General features: G+C 45.8%; 1 protein-coding gene across 8 annotated transcripts in view; it reads right to left on the bottom strand.

Moving 5' to 3' along the window:
• The window catches only part of wu:fj29h11 (uncharacterized), a 57603-nt gene that overhangs the window by 4621 nt on the left and 26855 nt on the right, over positions 1–26127 (bottom strand). For 6 of the 8 annotated variants that reach the window (XM_055890400.1, XM_055890397.1, XM_055890401.1 and 3 more), the window contains 26 exons: positions 24948–25069; positions 24535–24768; positions 24228–24342; positions 19749–19968; positions 19491–19638; positions 19076–19253; positions 18788–18965; positions 13087–13213; positions 12791–12910; positions 11792–11942; positions 11469–11581; positions 11205–11355; positions 10603–10851; positions 10281–10478; positions 9203–9384; positions 7212–7398; positions 6371–6513; positions 4620–4819; positions 2886–3151; positions 2559–2796; positions 2236–2416; positions 1240–1366; positions 1014–1094; positions 743–931; positions 381–646; positions 60–208 (listed from right to left, as the gene is read on the bottom strand). In XM_055890400.1, the coding sequence (XP_055746375.1) occupies positions 60–208; positions 381–646; positions 743–931; positions 1014–1094; positions 1240–1366; positions 2236–2416; positions 2559–2796; positions 2886–3151; positions 4620–4819; positions 6371–6513; positions 7212–7398; positions 9203–9384; positions 10281–10478; positions 10603–10851; positions 11205–11355; positions 11469–11581; positions 11792–11942; positions 12791–12910; positions 13087–13213; positions 18788–18965; positions 19076–19253; positions 19491–19638; positions 19749–19968; positions 24228–24342; positions 24535–24768; positions 24948–25069 (4513 nt within the window). The remainder of the gene's footprint in view (positions 1–59; positions 209–380; positions 647–742; positions 932–1013; positions 1095–1239; positions 1367–2235; positions 2417–2558; positions 2797–2885; positions 3152–4619; positions 4820–6370; positions 6514–7211; positions 7399–9202; positions 9385–10280; positions 10479–10602; positions 10852–11204; positions 11356–11468; positions 11582–11791; positions 11943–12790; positions 12911–13086; positions 13214–18787; positions 18966–19075; positions 19254–19490; positions 19639–19748; positions 19969–24227; positions 24343–24534; positions 24769–24947; positions 25070–26127) is intronic. The other 2 variants (XM_055890403.1, XM_055890402.1) reach the window with 2 other exon arrangements.

Raw genomic sequence — 26127 nt, 5'->3', positions numbered from 1 at the left:
CCAACACACACACATGCCTACCTGCGCACACACACAAACATACACATGCACGCGCACACCTGCAGATGTCGAGCCTGGCTGAGAGGTGGTCTTTCTGGATGTAGAGTTCCTTGTTGTCCTTCAGTAGACATATGACATCCTCCATCTCTACCACGGGATCCTCCTCATCACTCACAGACAGCAGGTACCGCGTGTACAGCATACCTACCTGCACACAAACACAGGTTCTGAGGTGAGGTTCCTACCTGTTTAAAAGGTGTGGTTCTCAGCTAAAGTTCTGAAGTGAGGTTCTAATGTAAGGTTCTAAGGCTCTAATATGAGTTTCTCAGATTAGGTTCCACGGTAAGGTACTAATGTGAGTTAGTGAGGTTGTACTATACCTGTCCGTAGGTGAGCTGTCTAATGGTCTGTTGGATGTTGTTATTCTTAAGTTCCCAGTAGAGTTCTTGCAGGTCCTCGTGGTGGTAGAGGAACCTTTGGATATAGGGAACCACAGACCGCACCAGGTGCTGCATGGAGGGGCAGGGTCTGTAGTTCTCTGTCTGTGCCTCAGTACTGACACATTGGGACAGGAAGCGTAAGCCACAGATCTCCAGGAACAGATTCCTATCCTCCTCACTGAACCACCCCGCACTGACAGACCAACCTGGGGAGAGAGAGTCAGATACACAGATCCACAGCTTCTCCATGTACTTTCCCTATTAAGTCACATTGTTGACTTTTGCAGCGCTATGTCCAGTACCTTGGGATGGTCCAGTCTTGGTCCTGGGTGCTGGCCTCTTCTCTGGGAGGGGCAGGTTGAGCAGACACACCTGTTTGTGGGCCTTAAATATCTTCTCCAGGTCTTTGCTGTCTGGTATCATGGGTCTGTGGGCTAGAGTCACCCAGCTGTTGTCCTTAGTGGGGAACACCCTCTTATCCAGCAACATCCCTGAATATCGGAGGACAATAAGAATGTACATGTTACTAAAACCAGTCCAATAAGGAACTGGCGTGTGTGTGTTGTTCCTCACCCTTCAGTGTAGAACAGTATCTGGGGTTGATGCTTAGGTTGTGCTCCTGCTCCCCCTGTCCAGGGGTTTTACACTTGTCAGCTGAAGAGAGACAGACACAGAGAGATCGTTATTTCGACAGGAAATAACAGACACAACAGAGAGTTATTCAGACTGGGTTCAGGTAGAAGGGCATTATATAACTTCCATGAAAGGACCGTGACTCAGGAGAGGGAGAGAGACTCACCCAGCCTGGCGTAGAGTTTGGACACATCTCGGAGTACATCTACAGTAGGTAGAGGACAGGAGTTACACACCAGCTCCAGTAGAACCACATACTGCAGCATGGATGGGGTGCGCTCCACGTTTAACAGCTACAGTAAGAAAAGTGTTGCTTAAGAAAGTGTTGCTTAAGAAAATTGCTTAAGAAAATATACTCAAAGGAGAAAGAACAGCATCAAATTGGTGTGTCATCTAAACCCTCCAACCGACGAACGATATATCACTGTTTATTGTTTTTATGGTATACATTGAGTATACCAAACATTAGGAACTCCTAATATTGATTTGACCCCCCCTGCTATTCCCCTTCAGAACAGCCTCAATTCGTCAGGGCATGGACTCTACAAGGTGTCGAAAGACACCACAGGAATGTTGGCTCATTTGACTTCAATGCTGCCCACTGTTGTGTCAGGTTGGCTGGATGTCCTTTCAGTGGTGGACCATTCTCGATACACACGGGAACCTGTTGAGCGTGAAAAACCCAGCAGCGTTGCAGTACTAGACACAAAACGGTGCGCCTGGCACCTATTACCATACCCCGTTCAAAGGCACTTAAATCTTTTGTCTTGCCCATTCACACTCTGAATGGCACGCATACACAATCCATGTCTCATTTGTCTCCAGGCTTAAAAATCCTGAAGTGGATTCACCTGGTCAGTCTGTCATGGAAAAAGCAGGTGTTCTTAATGTTTTGTATACTCAGCGTATTTCTAGTTGTCTAGTCGTTATGAATCATCCAGAGTCTTGATATTAGATACAGTCTATAAATAGACAACATGTACAATACATTTCCGTGTCAGCTGAGAACTCTGGACAGTGAATTTATCAGATGATACAAAATCTGTAATCTGAAAATGAAAAAGGCACATATACAGTTCTTTGGTTGAAGTGCCATATATATCAAAAGGTATGACATACCAATAATCCCTGGGTTAAACCAGGAGTTTGAGTGGTTCCATACCCGTTTGAAGAGGTCAGTCATGTCGTCCAGTTTGCTGTAGAAGGGGGCCAGGACTCTGGGTTCCTGTACCGTACTGTCAGCCCCGCGGGTCAGCTCCCGGTAGCGGACAAACATCTCGGTGGGGTCGCTCCAACACACCTCCTTCAGGTGGTAGAACCTACCGGAACACCAGTCTCCGTTCCTGGAGGGACACGGCCAACACACACATGGGTTAGAGGTCACGGCTGTGGTATACCTGTTGTATTCGCTGAACATGGCTGGTGTGTTACATGGGAGTGGTTAGAGGTGAGAGGTCACGGGTTGGGGTTAGGGAGGTGACCGACCTGTTGTACTCTATGAAGACGGCCGGTGTATGTTGGAACAGCTCCTTGAGGCTGGTCTGAGAACAGTTCTTGTGCAGGAAGGAGTACACACTGTGGACGTGCTGCACAGTTGAGCTAAAGTCTGACCCCTCCTCTTCCTGCTTCTCCTGCCCCTCTGGACCACTAGCTGAGCATGTTTTTACACACCACTTCTTCAGGTAGCCAATCAGCTCCTCCACAGTGACGCTGTTCTTCATTCCTACAGGAAAAAAGAGGAGCCGGATTAAGGATGCCTCTGTGATTTGTAGTTTTTGTTATTGTAGTCCTTACACTCAGACACTTTCTTACCTAGAGTCCTGGTGAACTCGCTGGGGGTCATGTCAATATAGCTGACGTGAGTCCCCAGTAGATTGTGCACCTCAGGTGAGTACAGGTAGACTGAGTTAGGACACAGATACTCCACCTTTCTCCCTCCCTCTGCACCTGCCTGCAGACAATAGGCCGGCACCCAGGGAAGGCAGGACAGGAAATGGAAAAAGGAGGACTTGGTGCTCTTGATTAGCCGGCCCTCACTGTCAATCACCTGGGCTGTGAGATACTGAGAGTACCGGTCACTGATAAAAGTAGGAGATAGGGAGAGAGAAAGAACTAAATGAGTATGCTATAATCAGAATCGGAATGAATGTCCAGTAGCTGTTTAGAGGAAAACTGGATAATTTGAATTAACAAATATTTGAAAGAGATGAGTGCAATGTGATAATGCTCAGTATCACATCCCTATATGACTCAGTAGACATGGATGGTATGAGAAGACCATCACTACTAGCTAAAGTAGCTTCTACTCCTCAGGCCAATGGCCTACATTGTTATATTAGAGTATTAAACCATGACAACCATGAGAATTCAGTTCTGTCCAGTCCTTTAAATGTGCATGCAATTCTCTTCATTAAATAGACCACTTCCACTTCCTACCCTGCAAACTTGGATTTTCAATTATTATAAGGAAGCACACAGACACAAGAATGCGGGGATAGGAGTGAGGATACAAGTGAGTAATCTTCAGATTGAGAACAAGACCAGATAGATCTCCCAAAAGTTAACTCCCCCACACACAGCAGGGATTGGGCTGGATTAGGCCGTCTCGGTGGCAGACTGCAGGGATTATAATCTGGGAGTGTGGAGGCCTGTAAACCCAGCTCCTCAAAAGAGGGCCAATAATCCAGTGAGTTGTCGGGGGAGTGTGGGTTATCATATTGTATAAGAGTGTGTGAACAGGTTTGTCATACTTTGAGTGAGTGCAGAGGTTTGTGTGTGTGTGTATGTATTAGAGGTTGACCGATTATGATTTTTCAACGCCGATAACGATTATTGGGAGGACCAAAAAAAGCAGATACCGATTAAAATCGGCCGATTTTCATAAATATATTATATATATAATAATAATGACAATTACAACAATACTGAATGAACAATGAACACTTGTTTTAACTTAATATAATACATAAATAAAATCAATTTAGTCTCAAATAAATAGCGAAACGTTCAATTTGGTTTAAATAATGCAAGAACACAGTGTTGAAGAAGAAAGTAAAAGTGCAATATGTGCCATGTAAAAAAGCTAACGTTTAAGTTCCTTGCTCAGAACATATGAAAGCTGGTGGTTCCTTATAACATGAGTCTTCAATATTCCCAGGTAAGAAGTTATAGGTTGTAGTTATTATAGGAACCACATATTACAGGAACCACATCGATTAGTAAAATCATCAACCATGTGTAGTTAACTATTGATTATGTTTAGATTGATAGTTTTTTCATAAGATAAGTTTAATGCAAGCTAGCAACTTACCTTGGCTCCTTGCAGCCACCAGGTCCTTTTGATACTGCACTAGCGTAACAGGTGGTCAGCCTGCCACGCAGTCTCCTCGTTTATCGCAATGTAATCGGCCATAATCAGCGTCCAAAAAGGCCGATTACCGATTGTTATGAAAACTTGAAATCGTCCCTAATTAATCATCCATTAAATCGGTCGACCTCTAGTATGTATATATGGTGTGTAGACAGTGGAGGAGAGGAGTTGGTTACCCAGTGTCCCAGTTGGTCTCCAGTAGCTCCAGCAGGGCTCGTCTCTGCTCCATGAGGACAGGGGCAGGCAGCTGTGCCGTGACCAGAGAGAGGAGCTCCTCGCTGGGGTAGTCATCCAGCACACACCCCTCCTCTGGTCCTCCGGCCCTGCCTGCTCTACCCGGCCACAACTCACTTTCCACCGCCCAGGGACTGGAGGCCTGGGAGAGAGGGGAGGATGAAGGGGAGGGGGGGTAGAGTGAGGAGGAATGGCAAGGAGAGAGAAGAACAATGACAGGGGATAGAGGGAAAGAAGAAAGAGTCAATCTCAGATGTGTGGACCTGTGAGTGACTCGGCCAAAACATCGCATTAGTAGAAATCAAGACTCTTCTCAGGGCAGAACTTACACAGCAGGTTAAGAAAATTAACGTTGCCGGTTAGGAGAATTGGACGTTGCCGGTTAGGAGAATTAGATTAAGGTTAGCTAAAATGCTAAAACTGTCCCCAACGCGAACATATCTAGCTACAACCAGGTCTGCCATGAGAACAGTCTGGGTTTTCACTAACGCGATGCTGCCCAAAACCGAGGAGGTGAAATCAAATCGTATTGGTCACGTACACATATTTTGCAGACGTGATTGCAGGTGCAGTGAAATGCTTTAGTTTCTATCTCCAACAGAGCAGAAATGCCTAACAATACACATCAATCCCCCACAAAAAAAAGAAGAAATTAAGAATACTGTAAAAATTAACCCCCCCCCCCCCCCCCCCCCCCCAAAAAAAAAGAATAAAAAGAATACGGCCAAGTTCTCTAGGTGCTAGAGTCAGGTAGGCCATGTTTGTCGGTGCCATCTTGGTAGATAGTTGTGTTTGGGAGGCCGGGTTGTACTTAAGACAACATAATTCAATTGATTTCAGACATCACATAAGAGTGTTGAAGCCTTCAAATAACTCTGTCGAATACCATCGACAATCCCTTTCCTCACCATGGTCTAAAACAGACTTTATTAATCCATCGCCTATGTGACATACCCCGGTCTTAAAGAGCTGTTCACATCAGTCACCTCTGAGATATGTCCACCCATTAAGTATGGGAAGATTAATCATGCCTGGGAAACAGTCCTATGTTATGTTAATCTCTAAGGCAGGGACGGGCTGGGACAAACGTGTGACACCAAATCAGCCCCGAGGACTGGAGTTGCCCATCCCTGCTCTAGGACATTCATAAGATGACTTTAGCCTTAGTCAATAGTCATTGCTGCTGATCATGATGGCATCCTATCCATACTATACTTTTGGCCAGAGCACACGTGTGGAATCTGTTTATCATCCATAGACTAATCTAGCCTTAGTCCTTAGCCAGTCAGTGTGTGCGTTTGTGAATGTGTTTCTCATACTTTGGGTGTGTGCAGACAGCGGAGGAGAGGAGTTGGTTACCCAGTGGATAGAGCATAAACAGTGTAATGTTTATGGTCTATCCTGTTGCCTAGTCATTTTATCCCTACCTATATGCACACATCTCTCTCTCTCCTAAGTAAGCATTTCACTGTTAGTGAAATTACCTGTTGCTTTTGTGACAAATACAATTTGATTTGAAACAGGAACTCTGATGCACAAGTAAATACCACACAGAGTTTATGGTGGATTCTAACCACTCAAAGTCACCAGTCAATACGGTGTCTGATAAAACAGATCAGAGCATTTGAACTTTTACATCCTCTGTTTATATGGGTCAAACATACATATGCCTATTTCCGTCCTCCCTCCTCACCAGCTCTTTAGAAGTTAGAGTGATTCTCTCTTTCCTCAGTATGAGTCTCTCTCTGACTCCCAGCCTGATGAACAGATCTCTCCATCCCTCCACGTCTCCATCTGTCTCCACATAACAACCACTCAGCAACACCCAGTCCACACCTGGAGAAAGGGAGAGAGAGAGAGAGAGAGAGAGAGCAAGAGATAATGAGTGATGTGTAGCTTTAGCTTATGGACTACTGTGATTGTAAATTCAGCCAAGCGAGGGAGCAGAAACAGAGGAAGAGTGCAGAGAAAGAGGCTCGTGGTTAGGAACAGGATGAACAGAGGAAAGTGAGAGATGAGAAGGAAGTGGTTAGTCTCTCTCCCTTTAGAGGGAGGTCAAGCATGCAGATCCACTCTGTTACATAACTAATGACACACACAGCTCCCCTCTTCACAGCATTTCATGCCTTCTTTCCCCCTCACAATTGAGGCTGCTATACACACACGCACAAACTCTCTCACAAAGGGGGTTGCTAAACACACACACACACACACACACACACACACACACACACACACACACACACACACACACACACACACACACACACACACACACACACTCCAGTGCACTGTCCAAAATTTCACCAGACGACGTGGACCAAGCCATGTTTGTTCTGGGGACAGTCACAAAGGGCAAGGTTTACTTCTGGGAACAATATCCCATTGTATTTAGTCATGCAGTAGTATTTGGGCCAGTTCAACAGTTCTCTACAAACACTTTCCTTAACTGCTAGCTGACTGGTATTTACTTATAAATGGTAACATTTTGAGAATTCTATAGTGATGACCTAATAATTACAGTGTGTGTGTACCTGGTAGTTTGTTGGGCAGGTCCATATTGCCGTAGTGTGTAGAGAAGTGTACTTTGTGGTCAGCAGGGCAGAGCAGTCCCCTTGTGGTCAGTACCGGTACTACAGTGTCTGGGTGAGTGTACTCCTGAGGGGAGGAGTGCTGCTTGATGAACACTAAGTAGCTCACCACTGCTTCCACCGGCTTGGACTGGAGAAGAGAGAGAGCGAGAGAGAGACAGAGACAGAGACGGAGAGGGGGAGGGAGAGATGGAGAGAGAGAGAGAGGTCATGAGCAGATAAGCTCCTGCATTTTTCAGCATGTTTTAAATAAAATATAGATTTAGAGTCAGATAAACTGAGATTTTTTGGCAGGGACACATTCAGGATGCTACCCTCTACAACATAACCTTCACTCCATATCAAAACTCCAAACCTACAACCTGATTTTGGATGGAATTACCTTCATACCACCAAGGATTTTTATTCCCAAGCTAAACAGCAAATGCTCTGGCAAACAAACAGAAACCTGAAAACACCATCCAACCTGGAACTGAGTGAGAAATGTCTAGTCTGAAGCTATCTTCTATTTTCAAAAGGCAAGAAAATACATGACAATGATATATTTGACTTTATAAGGACTGAATGATAAGTGAAGGCACACAGCTGCATGTGAGCTCTCACATGTTTTTTTTAACAATAAGATCGTTTTGGAGGTTGATAAACATGGATTTTTCAGCAGGGATATATACAGGGTGTTACCCTTCACAGCATAAACTTCGCTCCAGATCAACATTTCTTGTTTACTCTACCGTGGGACTGACTCTGACTCTCTATTGTTCACAAAGACTTTTGGCCCCCCATCCTATTCTAACCACCTCTGGCCGGCTTTGCCAGGTGTGATTACGACCTCTGAGGGTTTAGAGCCTGAGGTAGTCACCTCATACAAGTACTTGGGAGTATGGCTAGACGGTACACTGTCCTTCTCTCAGCACATATGAAAGCTGCAGGCTAAAGTTAAACCTAGACTTGGTTTCCTCTATCGTAATCGCTCCTCTTTCGCCCCAGCTACCACACTAACCCTGATTCAGATGACCATCCTACCCATGCTAGATTATGGAGACTTCATTTATATATCGGCAGGAAAGGGTGTTCTCGAGCGGCTAGATGTTCTTTACCATTCAACCATCAGATTTGCCACCAATGCTCCTTATAGGACACATCACTGCACTCTATACTCCTCTGTAAACTGGTCATCTCTGTATACCCATCACAAGACCCACTGGTTGATGCTGATTTATAAAACCCTCTTAGGCCTCACTCCCCCCATCTGAGATATCTACTGAAGTCCTCATCCTCCACATACAACACCCGTTCTGCCAGTCACATTCTGTTAAAGGTCCCCAAAGCACAGGGTCGCTCCTCTTTTCAATTCGCTGCAGCTAGGGACTGGAACGAGCTGCAACTAACATTCAAACTGGACAGTTTTCATTCAAAGACTCAATCATGGACACTCTTACTGACAGTTGTGGCTGCTTTGCATGATGTATTGTTGTCTCTACCTTCTTGCCCTTTGGGCTGTTGTCTGTGCCCAACAATGTTTGTATCCTGTTTTGTGCTGCTACCATGTTGTGCCTCTGCCATGTTGTGTTTCTACCATGTTGTTGTCATGTAGTGTTGCTACCATGCTGTGTTGTCGTCTTAGGTCTCTCTATATGTAGTGTTGTGTTGTCTCTCTTGTCGTGATGTGTGTTTTGTCCTATATTTTAATTTATTAAAATGTTTAATCCCAGTCCCCGTCCCCGCAGGAGGCCTTTTGCCTTTTGGTAGGCCGTCATTGTAAATAATAATTTGTTCTTAACTGACTTGCCTAGTCAAATAAAGGTTAAACTAAAAAACAATTAAAGAGGAAGGGATAGTGGATGATAAGATGCTCTTTGTGCACTTAAGAACAAATATAGAAATCAATTATCAATTTATATAGAACAATGGATGTCTCTGTGTGTGTGTGTTACCTTCCATGTGTTGTTCTTCAGGGCAGGGTATATGTGTTTCTCAAGCAGTTGCTGTGGCTCTAGCTCGTGGACTCCCAGCCTCCTGAGCAGCTCTCGGATCTGCTGGCTCTCCAGTGGTTCCACACAGGAAAGCAGAGACGGGTGGACCACACACACATCCCTGTACAGTGCTCCATATACACCTAGAGGAGAGGCGGGAGAGAGTGGAACTATATCAAACATAGGCTAAAATTGGCGAAGCAGAAGAAATGGCTTAATTAAGAAGCAGTAGCACTCTTACGGAATAGAGGCACCAAACAAGTTTAGAGAAAGGAGACTTACATCACAGCATGGAAATCTATTAATTATAGACACGCTTAAAGTAGGGCCGGGACGATACCAGTATCGCAATCTTTTTTCCTTGGCAAAAATGAAAACACGAAGCAGCCCAAACTCTTTGGTCCTTGAGTTGTATGTATATAAAATATTGTGTGCTATAGCTTGGAAAATAAATAAATGTGACTCTGAATGACGACATAATGATGTTTGTTTCCAACATCAGGGCTGTTTTCCTAAAGAAGTGAAACCCGTTTCAAGTTTTGTTTCCTTGCCGCGATACTAACGAGTATCGCGATAATGGTATCGTCCTGGCCCTGCTCTAAAGCTGCTTTTGGGTTATTTTTGTCAATGTGCTGACGCACACCAGTGCTGTTGTAATACCACCTCTGTGTGTGCGTAAGGACATGTGGGGAAGAGAACACACCACTCTTGACGTCAAGCTCTCGTGCCCTTACGGGGGGGGGGGGGGGTGAGTAGTCTTTGATGGAACAATCTGATTCAGCATCTATTTTCAAACCTACTACCACAAATATCTCTTACACTTACAACCCTGAATATACCACCAGCTGGTTATGTTTCTGGGTAGACTTTGAAAAAATGATAAAGAATGGTCTATTTTCCCAAGTGAACTACACTGAACAAAAATATAAAACACAACATGTAAAGTCTTGGTCCCATGTTTAATTAGGTGAAATAAAAGATCCCAGAAATGTTTCCATACGCATAAAAAGCTTATTTTTCTAAAATGTTGCCATGTTACCTGTGTTGCTGTGCTTCTTGGTCTCAGTCATGGGGAAGAAGACTCCCTCTCCGCTGAGTGCCACCATGCGCCCGTCAGCCAGTGGGATTATGGGTAGATCTCTGAGGGTGGTCAGGATAGAGTCTGTCTCTCCGTAGCCCTGCTCCAACGCACGGAAGTTACACACCAACAACCTGGCCAGATGACGCAGGCCTGAGTCTGATACACAGAGACAGAGATAGAGAGTGGGTTTGCGTCCATCACAAAGAAATATAAACAACATGCGCGCACACACACACACACACACACACACACAGACAGACACACACCACCCTCCCCTCACCTGAGTTGACACCATCTCCCTGCAACAGCTCCTTGGCCATGGCGGTTGTTACTGTGGTGACATCACTCCCCCTCAGGTGTCGTACTCCCAGGTGAGTGAGCAGGGATAGGGGCGGGGCTGGCAGCAGGCCCGGATGCAGATAGGACAGAGACAGGTGTCTGTTTAGCTCCTCTCCACCAATCACGTCGCGAATGACCGGATCCCGACACACAGCGACCTGGGAGGGTAGCTTGAAGACCACAGAACCATCTGGAGAGGAGAAGATGGGAGACAGGAGTCAGTTGATTTTATTTATTCTTATTTTACCAGGTGAGTTGACTGAAATACATTCTCATTTACAGCAACAACCTGGGGAAAGTTACAAAAACATAGTAAAAATACATATGATGGTTACATGAGCAGGAAGATGAAGATTTACTCAAATTTAATTTTATTTGTCACATGTGCCGAATACAACAGGTGTAGACCTTAACCAACAACGCCGTTTTAAGAAAAATAAGAGTTAAGAAAATATTTACTAAATAAACAAAATAGAAAGCTGACTTATGGATAGAAGTATGGAGAAGGAGAGAGAGAGAAAGAGGGGTACAGAGGTAGGGTACCTGTGTTGAGTGTGGGTAGGAAGGCCTTTCCCTTGAGCAGCTGTATAATCTGCCCGGCGACAGGCTTGAAGAAGTCGAGCACCTCGTCAGGCAGAGGGACAAACTGCAGGAAATTACATAGGCCCTTCAGCCCACTGAACTCTGGGTGATCCTGGAGAGGAGAGGTGAGAAGATGAGACGGGTCAGAAACACAACTTAGGACCACAACGTGCAGAGCAGGAGTAAATTATTTTGATCATCCTCTCCCTCCCTCCTTTCTCTTACACTGAAGACGTCCATGGCGCGTAAGAAGAGTTGGGGGATCTCAGAACGGAGCCACTGGTTCCATGAGCTATCTCTGTCCACATCCTCACGAGAAGAAGGAATGTCAAAGTCACCTGGAGTGAAAGAGGAAAAAATAAAGTTTGAAAAGTATTTGGAAGGCTTGGTATGAGTTTGTGAGGTATTACTGCAAGGGTGCATTTTAAACGGGCAATTTGGGTGAACCTTGAGGAGAGCACCAGCGTGTGTGTGTGTGTGTGTGTGTGTGTGTGTGTGTGTGTGTGTGTGTGTGTGTGTGTGTGTGTGTGTGTGTGTGTGTGTGTGACCTTGGATGATGAAGCGGAAGCCGAAGCTTCGGAGAGGCAGGAAGGCGAAGACTGGCTGCTTCTGGGGCGGGGCTCGGATGTCACTTCCTGTGAGGTCATCATCCAGCTGGAAGGCCAGGGCGAGCTCAGTGGACTCCACTTCATCTTTGATCTAATGGGGAAACATATCACCGTAACACCTTGATCATCATTACATTTCGGCACTTTCTAATAGTTCCTTTTCGCCTCCCTTCTTCGAAATAATCACTGATCTGTCTTCAATTGATCTGTGAAAGCTGTGAAGCCTTGCTTTTACCCTTCCCATTAAGTTAGATTAGTAAGCCCTCATGGACGAGAGGAAAGGAAAGTACTCAAACACAGACAATCACCAGGCAGTCACTGAGACAAGTGCTCTGTTTTGCCACTGATCAGAGGACAACTCCCACAGAGAGACGAGAGAAAACCTGAAAAGATTTGAGTTTGAAAATTGACTATAAACAGCATTTCAATATGCACTGTCACAATGGGAACCCCATTAAAATTAGCCTCACTGTTTTCGATAAACCATGTAACATCTGTGAGTCTGTTCATTCTCTGATCTGTCTCTACTGTTGCATAACCTCACTGCAGGTAACTGGCAGCTGGCTCTCTGGGGGGAGAGAGGGTGGAGGGATAAAGGAGAGAGAAATAAAGAGGGAGAGAGAGGAAGAGGGGAAGAGAGCGAGAGAGAGACAGAGATAAAGAGAGGGATGGGGGATAAGGGAAGCCAGACTCAAAAAAGGCAATTATATCAGAAACATCAACAAAACGTGTCTGTGCCTGGTCTTTCATGTCAAATATTCCTCCCAGCAGTGGAAATTAATTCACTACACCTCCCTAATGAGAGAGCCTGCATGTCTGACAGAGAGCAGAAGAAGCTTTCTGTCTCAGCGGTGTAGACAGAGGAACACTTACATAACACACACAGACGAGGAGATGAGAGGGTCATTGTGTGTGTGTGTGTGTGTGTGTGTGTGGTACCTTGGTGGGGTGCAGTGTGTGTTTGACCACCAGCCAGCGTTCTGTTCCCTCAGTGTGTTCCACCTCCAGGACGCTGTGACTCAGGTCTCTACGCGTCATGGTCACCATCCGCTTCTCAGCCTGGCCAGGGAAACACACAGAGAGAGATAAGTCAGATGTCAGCAAACAACAGTCCAGTCTGAAGCCAACTCCTTGCCTCTACCGCTCGGTGTTTGTACACTGGAAGCAATATGGTGGAAGCTCCTGGAAGCCTATTGAAAGGCGTGGTGGAGCCATGACCTTTGTGTGTGTGTTACCTGGTTGTAGATGGTGATAGATCGTAGGCGATGTAGGAAGAGCAGCAGAGAGGGGTGGACATCGTGGAACAGGTTTCTGGTCTGGTAGCACTCCGAGCGCAGCGGCAGACAGATCTTAGTGGTCCAGCTGACAACACAAACATTCAACATTGATGTGACTGCCTCTAAATTACTGAGTATAGACGGTTCTGCTTGCCTGAGTTATAGAGTTTATCTATATTTTTCGTAGCCGTCTATTTACCACCACAAACCAATGTTGGCACACAACAAGCTGTACAGGGCCATAAGTAAACAAGAAAATTCTCATCCAGAGTTGCCACTCCTAGTGGCCAGTGATTTTAATGCAGGAAAACTGAAATCCATGTCATCGGTGCAACAGGGACAGAAAAAAAACTCTAAATCACCTCTACTCCACACACAGAAACTCATACAAAGCTCTCCCTCGCCCTCCATGTGTCAAATCTGACCATAATTATATCCTCCTGATTCCTGCTTACAGACAAAAACTCAAACAGGAAGTACCAGTGATGCGCGCAATACGGAAGTGGTCCGATGAAGTGGATGCTAAGCTACAGAACTGTTTCGCTAGCACAGACTGGAATATGTTCTGGGATTCATCAAATGGCACTGAGGAGTACACCACCTTAGTAACTGGCTTTATTAATAGGTGCATCAACGACATCGTCCCCACAGTGACCGTACGAACATATCCCAACCAGAAGCCACGGGTTAATGGCAAAATACGCACTGAGCTAAAGGCTAGAGCTGCAGCTTTCAAGGAGCGAGACACTAATCTAGACGCTTATAAGAAATACCGCTACACCCTCTGACAAACCATCAAACAGGCAAAGCTTCAATAAAGGAGCAAGATCAAAATCCTACTACACTGGCTCTGACGCTCGTTGGGTGTCAACCATCGACACACAATTCCCCACAATGACAAAGTTTTAATTTTTTTAATTTTATTTATGAAAAGAAAAAACTGAAATATCACATTTACATGAGTATTCAGACCCTTTATTCAGTACTATGTTGAAGCACCTTTGGCAGCGATCACCGCATTGATTCTTCTTGGGTATGACGCTACAAGCTTGGCACACCTGTATTTTGGGAGTTTCTCCTATTCTTTTTTGCAGATCCTCTCAAGCTCTGTCAGGTTGGATGGGGAGTGTTGCTGCACAGCTATTTTCAGGTCTCTCCAGATGTTCGACCGGGTTCATGTCAAATTGTATTAGTCACATACACGTGTTTAGCAGATGTTATTGTTGGTGTAGCAAAATGCTTGTGAGTCCGGGCTCTGGCTGGGCCACTCAAGAACATTCAGAGATTAATCCCGAAGTCACTCCTGCGTTGTCTTGGCTGTGTGGTTAGGGTCGTTGTCCTGTTGGAAGGTGAACCTTCGCCCCAGTCTGAAGTCCTGAGTACTCTGGAGGAGGTTTTCATCAAGGATCTCTCTGTACTTTGCTCTGTTCAACTTTGCCTTGATCCTGATCAGTCTCCCAGTCCCTGCAGCTGAAAAACATCCCCACAGCATGATGCTGCCCCCACCATGCTTCACCGTAGGGATGGTGTCAGGTTTCCTCCAGACATGACACTTGGCATTCAGGCTAAAGAGTTCAATCTTGGTTTCATCAGACCAGAGAATCTTGTTTCTCATGGTCTGACAGTTCAAGCGAGCTGTCATGTGCCTTTTACTGAGGAGTGGCTTCCGTCTGGCCACTCTACCATAAAGGCCTCATCGGTGTAGTGCGTCCGAGATGGTTGTCATTCTGGAAGGTTTTCCCATCTCCACAGAGAAACTCTAGAGCTCTGTCAGAGTGACCATCGGGTTCTTGGCCACCTCTCTGACCAAGGCCCTTCTCCCCCAATTGCTCAGTTTGGCCAGGCGGCCAGCTCTAGGAAGACTCTTGGTGATTACAAACTTCTTCCATTTAAGAATGATGGAGGCCACAGTGTTCTTGGGGATCTTCTATGCAGCAGAACTTTTTTGGTACACTTGCCCAGATCTGTGCATCGACACAATCCTGTCTCAGAGGTCTACAGACAATTGTTTCGACCTCATGGCATGGTTTTTGCTCTGACATGCACTGTAAACTGTGGGACCTTATATAGACAGGTGTGTGCCTTTCCAAATAATGTCTAATCAATTGAATTTACCACAGGTGGACTCCAATCAAGTTGTAGAAACATCTCAAGGATCAATGGAAACAGGATGCACCAGAGCTCAAATTCAAGTCTCATTGCAAAGGGTCTGAATACTTATGTAAATAATGTTTTTTTTTGTAAATTTTTTTTTTTTTGCAAACATTTCTAAAAACCTGTTTTTGCTTTGTCATTATGAGGTATTGTGTGTAGATGTTTTATTTAATACATTTTAGAAAAAGGCTGTAACGTAACAAAACGTGGAAACGGTCAACGGGTCTGAATAGTTTCCGCAGGCACTGTAGATTTCAGTCATAACTGCAACTCGGCCACTCAGGAACTTTCTCTTTTTGGTACGCAACTCCACTGTACATTTGGCCTTGTGTTTTAGGTTATTGTCCTCCTGAAAGGTGAATGTAACATAAAAATTGGAAAAAGGTGATGGTGTGTGAATACTTTCTGAAGGCACTGTATACTATTTAGTATATGTAAAGACAAGATTAAATTGAGAATAGTATGATGGGTGAGAATATTATCACTTGTGATTGATGCCCATCGTGTGCAGTCTAAGGCAAGAAACAACACATGTCCTTTTTCCTTGACTTTTTCAAATCAAAGTCACAAGCAACATGTTGTCTAGCCCAAAGGCCTATATGTTTTGATAAGGTTTGTTTCGCAACTAAAGTGGCCAAATAACTCCAAAACATGGCCTATAGGCCTAGGATCCATAGGATACAGAGCCACGCAATTGCGCAATGACTGGCCACTATTTCAAAAAGGATCCCAGCTTTCTCGTGGTGCTATATTTATTGGTCAATTCTTAAAATTAAGCACATTAATCCGCTTTACAACTGGTGCTATTCAAGTGCAGGCTGCAGATGGCTTTTTGTGAGCCTTTCTAAATAAAAAATGATTTCACACATATTAGTATGTTATTGGTAAAGAGCAGATTAAATTGAGAATAGTCTGATGGGGTGAGAATATTATCAAGCGCTTGTCAAAATGTGAATGAAGCGTGCAGCCTGCGCAAGAAACAGAGCAGAACTCATGCCTTTCATGTGACTTTGATCAAATCATCAATTGAGTCGCATCAAGCAGCTTTAGAATGTATTAAAAAAATCAGAACATACAGCCTAACGTTTGAGTCGCAAATAAAGTTGCATAAATAACTCTAAATTAAGCACAAAATAGCCACATGTACACTGACTTTCTTGCACTGGCTGTATGCACACTCGCTGGAGTCCGCCCACACACTCGCTGGAGTCCGCCCACACACTCGCTGGAGTCCGCCCACACACTCGCTGGAGTCCGCCCACACACTCGCTGGAGTCCGCCCACACACTCGCTGGCGTCCGCCCACACACTCTCTGGCGTCCGCCCACACACTCTCTGGCGTCCGCCCACACACTCGCTGGCGTCCGCCCACACACTCGCTGGAGTCCTACCTGGAGTCCACCCACACACTCGCTGGAGTCCTACCCACACACTCGCTGGCGTCCGCCCACACACTCGCTGGAGGCCTACCCACACACTCGCTGGCGTCCGCCCACACACTCGCTGGCGTCCGCCCACACACTCGCTGGCGTCCGCCCACACACTCGCTGGCGTCCGCCCACACACTCGCTGGCGTCCGCCCACACACTCGCTGGCGTCCGCCCACACACTCGCTGGCGTCCGCCCACACACTCGCTGGCGTCCGCCCACACACTCGCTGGCGTCCGCCCACACACTCGCTGGCGTCCGCCCACACACTCGCTGGAGTCCGCCCACACACTCGCTGGAGTCCGCCCACACACTCGCTGGAGTCCGCCCACACACTCGCTGGAGTCCGCCCACACACTCGCTGGAGTCCGCCCACACACTCGCTGGAGTCCGCCCACACACTCGCTGGAGTCCGCCCACACACTCGCTGGAGTCCGCCCACACACTCGCTGGAGTCCGCCCACACACTCGCTGGAGTCCGCCCACACACTCGCTGGAGTCCGCCCACACACTCGCTGGAGTCCGCCCACACACTCGCTGGAGTCCGCCCACACACTCGCTGGAGTCCGCCCACACACTCTCTGGCGTCCGCCCACACACTCTCTGGCGTCCACCCACACACTCTCTGGCGTCCACCCACACACTCTCTGGCGTCCACCCACACACTCTCTGGCGTCTACCCACACACTCACTGGAGTCTACCCACACACTCACTGGAGTCTACCCACACACTCACTGGAGTCTACCCACACACTCTCTGGCGTCCACCCACATACTCGCTGGAGTCCTACCTGGAGTCTACCCACACACTTGCTGGAGGCCTACCCACACACTCACTGGAGTCTACCCACACACTCACTGGAGTCTACCCACACACTCACTGGAGTCTACCCACACACTCTCTGGCGTCTACCCACACACTCTCTGGCGTCTACCCACACACTCTCTGGCGTCCACCCACACACTCTCTGGAGTCCACCCACACACTCACTGGCGTCCACCCAAACACTCACTGGAGTCTACCCACACACTCACTGGAGTCTACCCACACACTCACTGGAGTCCTACCTGGAGTCTACCCACACACTCACTGGAGTCCTACCTGGAGCCTACCCACACACTCACTGGAGTCCTACCTGGAGTCTACCCACACACTCACTGGAGTCCTACCTGGAGTCTACCCACACACTCACTGGAGTCTACCCACACACTCACTGGAGTCTACCCACACACTCACTGGAGTCCTACCTGGAGTCTACCCACACACTCACTGGAGTCTACCCACACACTCACTGGAGTCCTACCTGGAGTCCTACCCACACACTCACTGGAGTCCTACCCACACACTCACTGGAGTCCTACCTGGAGTCCTACCTGGAGTCCTACCCACACACTCACTGGAGTCCTACCTGGAGACCTACCCACACACTCGCACATACTGCACTGACAAGCCGACACACAAACAACATACGCGGAGCACACACGCATGTTGACGCCGCACACACACACACACACACACACACACACACACACACACACACACACACACACACACACACACACACACACACACACACACACACACACACACACACACACACACACACACACACACACACACACACACACACACACACACACACTCTGCTGCTAGTTTATTCTGTATCCTGATTGCCTAGTCACTTTTACCCTTACCTACATGTACATATTACCTCAAGTACCTCGTACCCCAGCACACTGACTCGGTGCCGGTGCTCCATGTAGAAAGCCCCGTTACTCTTATTTTATTGTGTGCAGGGAACAAAAAAAGGCCACTCTAAAAAGGTGCACATTTTCCTAACTTTGACTCTGCATTGTTGGGAAAGAGCTCGTAAATAACAATTTCACAGTAATGTCTACACCTGTTGTATTAAGCGCACGTGACAAATCAAATTAGACGTTACTACTAGACACACCTGGTGTGGGTATGTGTTGTCACTCAGGTGTGTGTGTAGTCAGTTTGTTGTATGTGAGTGATGCCACCACTAACCTGGTGTGTGTGTCGTCAGCCAGGTGTGTGAGAGATACCACCACTAACCTGGTATGTGTGTGGTTGGCCAGGTGTGTGTTGAGAGGTCTCTCGTCGTCGACCCAGTGTGGCAGGATGTATCCCATGGGGCCACTGGTCTTGTTGAAGCACAGATGGAATCCGTTAGAGTGGATCTCAGGACAGTCAGTCACTTTGAACACGGATTTAAAACCTATTCCCTTCTGACCTAAGGAAGGAGGAAGACGTGGAGAAACAGTTGAGAAAATACTTTTGGTGCACCTCAGATCTAGTCTTAGATTGGTTACCAATAGGGTTTAAAACTCTTTTAGCTGTTACCTATGTATCCGTATTTGTGTTTGCCCTTGGTGCTGCGGCCCACGTCACAGATGGCCCGGATGTTTTTCTCCTGGAAGCCTGTCTCGTTGTTCAGGACAGTCACACAGCCTTTCTCCACAACAAAGGCCAGCGCAGGGACCGTGCCCCCCTCTGTCGGGTAACTGTTATCATCAGCGTTCTGTGAATAGCACAATGAAGAAAGCACATTCTAAGTGCATTGCATACAGTAGATCTCAAAACACCTGGATGAGCTCAGGCAGAGAGAGGCTTAAAGGGATAAACAAGACAGAGGAGAGGGGGAGAGAGACAGAGGAGAGGGGGAGAGAGACAGAGAGAGGGAGACCGAGGAGAGGGGGGGAGACAGAGGAGAGAGGGAGACAGAGGAGAGGGGGAGACAGAGGAGAGGGGGAGTCACCTGTATGAGTTCCAGTACAAAGTGTGTGTCTTTGCTGTAGAGTTCAGTGGACAGCCGGTCCAGACTGCGTCCCAGCCTCTCCTGGTGAACAGTCATCAACCTCTGACCCTCCTCATTCAGCTCTACTCCAATACCAAACTCACTCTTCCTGTAACAGACAGCATTGTGAGACCAGGTTAGTGTTTATATTAATGTATTGTATCATGTATTGTATTGTATTTTATACATTAGGCAGTATAAAGGAGGTTGAAGACAAACCTGATGTCATCAATTATGTCCTTGTGGCAATCCACTCTGCTCTCTGATTGGCTATCAGCATTGTCCGCTTTCTCAGGCTCAGCCAATGACTTCCCTTCCTCCCAGTCTTCCTCTCCGTCTTTCTCGGTGTGTGTGTCTCCGAGCGTCTCCAAGATCTCAGAGGTCAGCTCATACAACTCATCATCGTCGTCTTCATCCCAGCCATCTGAAGGACGAAGATCTGTTAGAAATCGGACTGTATTTTCACTACTAGGGATGTGACAAATGTAACATGCATCTTAACGTTTAAACCAGGGGCTGGAACAAAATCTTTTTTGTTGTTGTTTTGTTCTGAATAGAACCACTCTTTTTTTTTGTTTCGTTCAACTGTTCCGACCAGCAAAATAAAGTTCTGAACCGGTTTGAACGCCCAAAAAAGTACCGGTTTGAATAATTTCTTTCTGTTCCCTTTTCAACCTGTGAAATCAACCGTTAAAAAAAAAACACTTAGCTTATTAATACCCCCCTAGAGTGGATGTCAACGCCCCAGTGGAAATCTAATTAGCAATCCACTGCATCCAACAATGTCGCACTTCCGCATCTGCGATGAAAGGTGACAGAGCTAGAGCGGTGTTTGTCAGACCATGAGACATCTCGAAAATCAGTCTTCTCACAAAATCGCCCGTAGCATGTGAACGGTTTGGCCTAGAAACTACACTGAACAAAAATAAACGCAACATACATACATTTAAAAGATTTTACTGAGTTACAGTTCATATAAGGAAATCAGTCAATTTAAATAAATTCATTAGGCCCTAATCTATGGATTTCACATGACTGGGAATACAGATACAGTATGCAGACCCGTATTCGATCACAATCGGCCGTGATCTGGAGTCCCATAGGCAGCAATTGGCGCACAATTGGCCCAGCGTCATCCGGGTTAGGGGAGGGTTTGGCTGGGGGGGGGCTTTACTTGGCTCATCGCGCTCTAGTGACTGCTTGTCGTGGGTCGGGCACCTGCAGGCTGACCTCGGTCGTCTGGTGAACGGTGTTTCCCCGACACATTGGTGCGGCTGGCTTCTGGGTCTCCCTTCTCCCACTCCTCTTCAATGGCTGTGCGAAGTTGCTGGAAATTGGTGGGAACTGGAACACGCTGTCGTACACGTCGATCCAGAGTAGAGGTCAACCGATTAATCGGCATGGCCGATTAATTAGGGACGATTTCAAGTTTTCATAACAATCGGTAATCTGCCTTTTTGGACGTCGATTATGGCCGATTACATTGCACTCCACGAGGAGACTGCGCGGCAGGCTGACCACCTGTTACGCGAGTGCAGCAAGGAACCAAGGTAAGTCGCTAGCTAGTATTAAGCTTATCTTATAAAAAACAATCAATCTTCACATAATTACTAGTTAACTACACATGGTTGATGATATTACTAGTTTAACTAGCTTGTCCTGCGTTGCATATAATCGATGCGGTGCCTGTTCATTTACCATCGAATCACAGCCTACTTCGCCCAACGGGTGATGATTTAACAAAAGCGCATTCGTGAAAAAAGCACCGCCGTTGCACCAATGTACCTAACCATAAACATCAATGCCTTTCTTAAAATAAATTACACGAGTGGATTTTTTTTTTTTATCTGCATATTTAGTTAAAAGAAATTCATGTAAGCAGGCAATATTAACTAGGGAAATTGTGTCACTTCTCGCAGCAGTTTGGGCCGCCCGGCTTGTTGCGAGCTGTGTGAAGACCATTTCTTCCTAACAAAGACCGTAATTAATTTGCCAGAATTTTACATAATTTTGACTTAACATTGAAGGTTGTGCAATGTGAGAGCAATATTTAGACTTATGGATGCCACCCGTTCCATAAAATACGGAACGGTTCCGTATTTCACTGAAAGAATAAACGTTTTGTTTTCGAAACTTTAGTTTGCGGATTTGACCATATTAATGACCTAAGGCCCGTATTTGTGTGTTTATTATATTATAATTAAGTCTATGATTTGATAGAGCAGTCTGACAGCGGTGGTAGGCAGCAGCAGGCTCGTAAGCATTCATTCAAACAGCACTTTCCTGCGTTTGCCAGCAGCTCTTCGCAATGCTTGAAGCACAGCGCTGTTTATGACTTCAAGCCTATCAACTCCCGAGATTAGGCTGTCAATACTAAAGTGCCTATAAGAACATCCAATAGTCAAAGGTATATGAAATACAAATCGTATAGAGAGAAATAGTCCTACAATTCCTATAATAACTACAACCTAAAACTTCTTAACTGGGAATATTGAAGACTCATGTTATAAGGAACCACCAGCTTTCATATGTTCTCATGTTCTGAGCAAGGAACTTAAACGTTAGCTTTCTTACATGGCACATACTGCACTTTTACTTTCTTCTCCAACACTGTGTTTTTGCATTATTTAAACCAAATTGAACATGTTTCATTATTTATTTGAGACTAAATTGATTTGCATTTATGTATTCATTTAAAATAAGTGTTCATTCAGTATTGTTGTAATTGTCATTATTACAAATATATACATATAAAATACTTTTTTTTATTGGCCGATCTCGTCACGGTATCTCTGTGCATTTAAATTGCCATCGATAAAATGCAAATGTGTTCGTTGTCCATAGCTTATGCCTGCCCATGCCCCCACTGCCACCATGGGGCATTCTGTTCACAACGTTGACATCAGCAACAATGACATGAATTCACAATTCAGATGCGGTTCTGCGTATGACTGCTAAGGGGCAATGCCGTTGAATCTACCTACATACTGGTCGTCACTAGGTACCACAGCCATAACCCCCTAGAGACGAATGAATCTAAGTAACATAATAACAAAAATCCCCCAAAATCCCCAGATAGAGATGTGCTTTTTGCATTGGATGCGTCTCAATCCACTACATCCGCCGATGTCGCACTTCCGCATCGGCGGTGAAAGGCAGCATAGCTAGAATGGGGGGGTGTTTGTCAGACAATGAGACATCCCAAAAATAGGTCTTCTTATGAAAACGTCTGTACCGGGAGACTCACGATTTTGCTCTACGACCCCCACAAGTGTCAGGGGACTCTTCTGAAGTAGGTAACATCGATGTGCCAACTTGTGTTTTGTAGCATCCGAATCGTTTTGGCTACAAATTAATGTGACCCCACTGTGGAAAGGGGAGATTCTCCCGAACACGAAGGTGTTCTCCATTTTGCTCTAAGTGTCACGGGAACTCGTCTGAAGGTAACCGGTATCATTTTTTATTTTAATTAATGGAAGTATGGAGGAAGTTTCGTGCCTAGTAAAAAAGAAAAAGGGGTTCAATATGTGTAAATAAAAACATATCTCCTAGATATGACAGACACTTCAAAACCTTATTCCGTCTATTGCCATTTATGAATGTGTTATTCAATGCGTTTTTATAGGTTATAGTAGTTAAGGCGAAATATTGTTTTATTTAACTAGGCACGTCAGTTAAGAACAAATTCTTATTTACAATGATGGCCTACCGGAGAACCCAACGGCTTAGACTCTTAAGAAATACAGTCACAAAGCCTGCCTATTTCCATAATTGATTTCCTTAAAATGTGATATTAAACCTAACCCTAATTCCAACCTTAACCAAACTGCTAACCTTATACCTAACTCTAACCTGAAATTAAGACCAAAAAAGATCACTTTTGTTCTCATACATTTTTAGGATATTGCAAATTTTGACTTTCTGGCTGTGGTAACTAGTGGAAACCCTACCAGACGGCGCTCACTTTACTGCTGTCCCCACTCACTCAGCAACGATGGTATTAATTACGTTTTAGGTTCTCTGTTGTGTGCCTCTCCTTCATGTTCTCAGTACGTACTTCATGTCCCGCTTCTCATTAATATGATGGCTCGTTGCAATGATGTTCGACAGCATGTTCATAGATGTCCAGAAACCTGTTAACGCCACGTATAGTGTTCGAGAGCTTTTGCTTTGTACTTGCAGAGCAATCATTGCACAATTTCTCCATCAGGGTCGTCACGGTTTTTTGACAAGGCATCTTGTAGTCTGGTTCTAGATATGCCATTAGGGTATTGAAACCGACATCCTCTACCATTGACAATAGCTGCATATCAACTGCAATCATTTCTGTAATCAGCTCTGTTACTAAGGACTTTGCTGCTGTCGCTTCCGTCTCACTCTGTGCCATTTTTCCAACTTAACGACAATGACGTGCGGAGCACTTTATATCCATGGCAAAAGAAACGGGAAAGATGCATATCTCCTCCTACTAACATTACAGCATTGTTGCATTAGGTATTTGTAAATTAAAAAATCCCTTTATGATGACGATCGGAGCCTGTTTGGAGTAGTTTTGTCATAACTGCACTGCGATTGATTTATTATTTGTAAAAAAAAAATAAAAAAAAAATTTGGTTAGGGATTTTCTAAAACGTTAACGATCCCAATGTTGTTTAAACATTCACTACATAACCCATAATGCTCTAGTGCTCTCCTCACCTGCGTGCTGTGGCTGAGTGGGGTGGGAGGAGTCAGAGCTGTAGTTCTCTGGGAACTCCTCATCCTCACTGAGAGTCTGAGAGAGACTTCTGCTCACAGAATCCACAGGAGCAGCCTGGAGATAGGATAAGAAAGAGCGAAGGGGGAAGATTTTTTACAAAGCAAAAAAGTGGACCTTTAGACTTGTTTTTATACAAACAGCTACGGATAAAAAACAATGGACAATATTCAATTCATGAAATACATTTCAATTTAAAATATTAACTGAATTGACCCCATAACTGATGGTAATTTCCCCTGTTCTGACCTTGGTCTGGTCGACTGGTGGTGTTTGGGCCTGGTTCTGGCTCTGGTTTAGGTCCTGGTTCTGTGGTGGGCTGAGCTTGGTGTGGTAGTCCTTGACCCAGTCTGTGATGCCAAGCACGATGCCCAGCTGGTGCAGACAGTTGAGGTGGCGCAGGTTGGACCGGGCTGTAGACAGCAGCACCGCTTTAGACTTGGCCTGGCCACCCAGCACCCGAGAGAAGGGCTCCAGAAACACCTAAAAGGAGGGGGATGGAGAGAGGTTATACAGGTCCAAATTGATTACAGAATTTCTTTCAAATCATGTCTGGTTTTGAATATGAACTGTAGGGCTCCCTGTGGGCCCTGGTCAAAAGTAATGCACTATCTAAGGAATAGGGTGCCATTTCAGACACAACCTGTGACTTGAACGCTGACCTGTTGCAGCAGGGCCCGGCAGGTTCTGGTGGGGATGCGGATCAGACAGTCCAGGAGGAAGAGAGCCACAGAGCTGAAACACGACCCATCCTCCTCAGCCCGTGACAGATCTGAAGAAACATCTTATAAATGATATATATATATATTTAAAATATTCTTATTGGACTTCTGTTCACAACCACCCCACCACCCTCAGACAGACTTTAGAGAGTTCCTAGGGCCCAATAAAACTTTTGCCGATTGCGATTTATCCCCAAATTCTGTTTTCTCCGTTTTCCTTTTCAAGGTTTCCGTTTTTCAAAATGTTTTCAGGTTTTTGCTCTCAATTTTAGGGCTAGACATTCGGGGCTGCCGCTGGCCCAGCAACATATGCTGAGCACACCGGGCCAGTTAATCAAGCTTTCATATGGCCGTATATTTGTATTTAATCCTTCACATTTGACACTCAAACTTGTTATCAAGCTGCATTCGGTTTCCAAGCGGAGTCAAGAATGTCAAAGCCTTCCCTCTCTGTCTCGAGTGAGCCCCGCCTCAGTACGTTCTAGATACTCATGCCAGAGTCATCATCAATTCAGAGTTGAACACAGGCACGCGCATTCCAAAATCACAGGATAAAAGTGCCCACCTGCTTTTCAGTCTTTTTTAAAATATCAGACATCCTACACAACAATGTCATTATTAGCACAAAAAAAGGTTTACGTAGGCCTACCTACATGTACCTACCTGATCATCGACAACGATGAGACAGCCTATAGGGAGGAGGTGAGAGACCTGCTGCCAGGACAACACCCTCTCCCTCAATGTGATCAAGACAAAAGGAGATGATTGTGGACTACAGGAAAAGGAGGGCTGAGCACTTCCCCATTCTCATCGACGCGGCTGTAGTGGAGCAGGTTGAGAGCTTCAAGTTCCTTGGTGTCCACATCATCAACAAACTATCATGGTCCAAACACACCAAGTCGTGAAGAGGGCACAACAACACCTATTCCCCCTCAGGAGACTGAATAGATTTGGCATGGGTGCCCAGATCCTCAAGAAGTTCTACAGCTGCACCATCGAGAGCATACTGACTGGTTGCACCACCGCCTGGTATGGCAACTGCTCAGCCTTCGGTCGCAAGGCGCTACTGATGGTAGTGTGTACGACCCAGTACATCACTGGGGCCAAGCTTCCTGCCAAC

Source organism: Salvelinus fontinalis, chromosome 30 (genome assembly GCF_029448725.1).
Source record: "Salvelinus fontinalis isolate EN_2023a chromosome 30, ASM2944872v1, whole genome shotgun sequence".
In the NCBI taxonomy this organism is placed as follows: Eukaryota; Metazoa; Chordata; class Actinopteri; order Salmoniformes; family Salmonidae; genus Salvelinus; species Salvelinus fontinalis.
Note: the sequence above shows the minus strand (reverse complement) of the source record. Positions and strands in the feature narration are given on the sequence as shown.